The sequence below is a fragment of the Anneissia japonica genome, unplaced genomic scaffold, assembly GCF_011630105.1.
Source record: "Anneissia japonica isolate Jap-2015-1 unplaced genomic scaffold, ASM1163010v1 scaffold287833_len2544123_cov190, whole genome shotgun sequence".
NCBI classification, from domain to species: domain Eukaryota; kingdom Metazoa; phylum Echinodermata; class Crinoidea; order Comatulida; family Comatulidae; genus Anneissia; species Anneissia japonica.
The window spans coordinates 2,339,266-2,342,781 of NW_022757233.1; the positions used below are offsets into that span (position 1 = coordinate 2,339,266).

Consider the following 3,516-nt stretch of genomic DNA (forward strand, 5'->3'; position numbering starts at 1 on the left):
TTTCGTTCTGCCGGGTAAAATCAATTACTTTAGGAGACGTTTGCAGGGGCGGATCCAGAGATGTCCAAAAGGGGGGGGGGGGCCGAAATTTGGGCCGATCGAGACAACATTGTCCTAGGGGTTCCGGGGGCATGCCCTCCGCGAAATTTTTGTGTTCTAGATGCCCGAAAATAACATTTGAGGCGTTGTGGGCTATCATTTTTTTCTTTTTTTCTTTTTTTACCTACCAAAAGGGGGGTGGGGGCCGGGCCGGGCCCCACCCTAAATCCGCCCCTGGTTTGTAGACTAACTTACACGTACCAACGTCCGCATGTGGCGATGCTCGAGTATTACTATTCAGCGTTTTTACTATATTTCTAGGTTTCCTATTTCTATGTTTAATCGGCCCATGTCTCAGCCACAATATTTTCAGGCCAATATTATTTAGGAACCCAGTTAAACTTACTTACTAGCCTATTTCAGTGTGCTAATTATTACATTTAGGCGACGCTTGTTGTAGACTGGCATACCCTGTACCAACGCTCGTTTTTACTATGTTTCTTCGTCAGCTTGTCAGTGTTCTAATATAGACAATGGGTCATGTCTCATATTATTTGTTATATTTTTATTATTCATTATTTTCACTTGACTCGCATAAATAATTTTGTTCGAAGAACATTTATATGCAGTTGTACTTCGCAGCACTTCACTTGCAATTTCTAGTACAGTAAAGATATTATAGGATTGAAATTCATTAAAAAATAGAAAGAAAAAAGGAAATTACTGTATTGTAGCCATTGTATTTTGGAAGACTATAGTATTAAAATGTCCTTAGTAGTGAGATCATAAATTAATTATAGTCAGCACCTCGAAATCCCATATTGCTGGGGGTCACAGATCTCAAGTTGCAGGAATCTCTCGAAATTCAAGAAATCCTCCCGCACTCTTGCAAGTAAGCAAAAACTTCACTGGAACTAACCTACCTCCTGTAAATTCATTATATTTCACGTTTGATATTTTACAGCACCTGTATATATTGACTGGTTGAAAATAGGTCACACGAGATTGATTTAAAAGACTATTCCATGGTTATTTGAGTACTACTAGTCAACGATCATTGAATACTTTTTCACCTCCAAGACGGCAAAAATCTAAAATGCAATGCGAGCGAGGAAAATTATCCTTGTGCGCCCAGGCCAACTGTGACAACGTTACCCAGGTGTGTCAACAAGGAGTCAATGGCATTTAGTACCCTCCCTCCACAGATAAAATGGCAGGTCATTTTGGTACTGGGCCATTTGTACAATTGAGCGAAGCAGGTTTGGAGGAATTACTGAAAGTGATGCGAATCAACAAAACGGGAAATAAAATATGCGATTAACCGTATGAAGTATTTTGCAAGTGGTGAGGATGAGTCTATTTTACTAGCTGAACTTGATTGATTCCTATGCCTAGGCCGGTTTTATGCTTGCCTTGGAAAGAATGATTGGTCCTTGAATGTATTCAAAGAAAAGCATGCAGGCAATGTATAAAGGAGGTGTTGTATAAAACAAATAATGAATGTTTCTCATTCATACAATGGGGTAAAATATTGTACTCAAAAACATGCATTATTTGTATACTGTACTATTGAATTATGACATCTCTTGGATGTCAGCTGGTGATGAGTATCACCATGCACAGCAAAACAAAGGTACTGTAGATTTAAGAAAGCTCATCCAGATCTCCCGAAAGTATCTTCTTCCAACTAGGGACACCTGCATTTGCTAAAAAGGATGTTAAGGGTCCTTTATCATACCATCAGAGGGACGAAATAATCAAACAAATATTCTATTTTCGGTATTCCAAAATTATGACCACAGTTTAAAACTGGGCACTCCGTGCGTCATAAGAGTGCTCGACGACACAATGCCATCGGCTGAATGTCGGTGGCAGTCAAAGATCTTATAATAACAAGATAACGTTCTTCGCCATTTTATGCGTAACAAATAGAAGTGTCCATGTTCAGTAAAAATGAAGCATAAAAAGTAATTGTAATTGAGAGAGGGTGTCCTATTTGTTACTATGGCGGTTGTTCCAGAATTTGCACGTAGATTATAGATGTCAAAGTTCAAAAGTAATTGTAATTGTTGGAGGGCATCCTACACTGCGTTGTTACAGAACTTGAATGCAGAAGAGAATTCTATCTTGTTATTATGAGATCTTTGGTGGCAGTTTAATTGTCATTTAAAAAAATAAGTTGCCATACAACCGTGTCGGCCGACTACCCTCGACACAGCAAGTGCTTGGCTTTAAATGAAATATCATTTGCCTTACCTGTAAAGACCCCAGCAAAAACACTTGTTAATCCAAGTGCAGCGTAAGCAACAGCAAGGGCAGTAGACAACTTTGTGTCAACAAGTTCACGGATATATACAACAAGGATTGGATTGAAGATGCCATTGCCTACTCCAAATATAATCGCGAACGTTAGCAGCCAAGCAAAAGAGTTTGATAGAGTGCTGAGAACGCTGTATATGCCAGTGACCAACAGAGATATAATGAATAACGTCCGTACAGATACATACTTCTTGTCAGTCAACCATCCTTGAAGTATTCTTGCGACCAGGCTTCCAAAACCCATTGCGGATATCAAGTATGCTGTATTCTCCTTCGACACTCCTGACACAGTTGCCCGATAGGGAAGGTGGCTAACAACTGCATAATTTCCCATGCCCATGAGGCCAACTACAACAATAATAATAGTTCTACGAATGTCACTAAACATGTACCATAATGATGAATGTTTGATGCATTTAATCATTACCCAACGACAACCAGCTTTTTTACTGTGAGCATCTACTCTTTGATCAGCGTATGTGAAGCTAGTTTCTTCTACAAGATCATTATCATCATTATCAATATCGTTTTTATAAAGATTTTTGTTTGCTTCACCGTCACTTTTTTCAATTTCCAAATTATGCTTGTCGTCTTGTGCCTTTACCACGATGGGGCGCATTAGACGCGAAATCACACAAATGTTCAACGTAATTCCTCCTAGTATTAGAAACATTCCTTTCCAGGAGTACTGATCAATTAAAAAGCGTTCCAACAGAGGTAAAAGTATCCAACCAACTCCACTGCCGGCAAACACGAAGCCATTTGCGAGTCCGTAACGTTCCTTGAAGTAGTAAGCCGTCATTACTATTGAAGGATGAAATACTAGCCCGTATCCCACACCTGTAAAAATAGGAAAACAGAGAAGTAAATCTTATAATGCTTCAGATGTGTTGTTCCCTAAAAATGACGAAAAAAAAATAAAAAAAAATAATTTTGAATTTAACTTGTTGATTTTGAAGTAGTTAAAAATACAAACGATGACTTGAGCATAGAAATTTTTTAATTTTAAAAATGTGTACCCTGATTTTTAATGACAACAAAAAATGAAAACGCATCTAGTAACTTGATGTTTTTCATCATTTAAAAAAAAACCAAAAAAACACAGTAACAATAAAAAAAAAAATAGCTGTTTTATATATATATATATATATACTGTCT

The 3,516-nt window shown here is 37.8% G+C and overlaps 1 protein-coding gene across 2 annotated transcripts in view; it reads right to left on the minus strand.

The window, feature by feature from the left end:
• Positions 1-3,516, minus strand: part of LOC117124543 (monocarboxylate transporter 12-like) — a gene marked incomplete in the record, with an annotated part of 18,701 nt that overhangs the window by 4,671 nt on the left and 10,514 nt on the right. For both annotated transcript variants that reach the window (XM_033270802.1, XM_033270803.1), the window contains 1 exon segment: positions 2,296-3,198. In XM_033270802.1, coding sequence (XP_033126693.1) covers positions 2,296-3,198 — 903 coding nt within the window.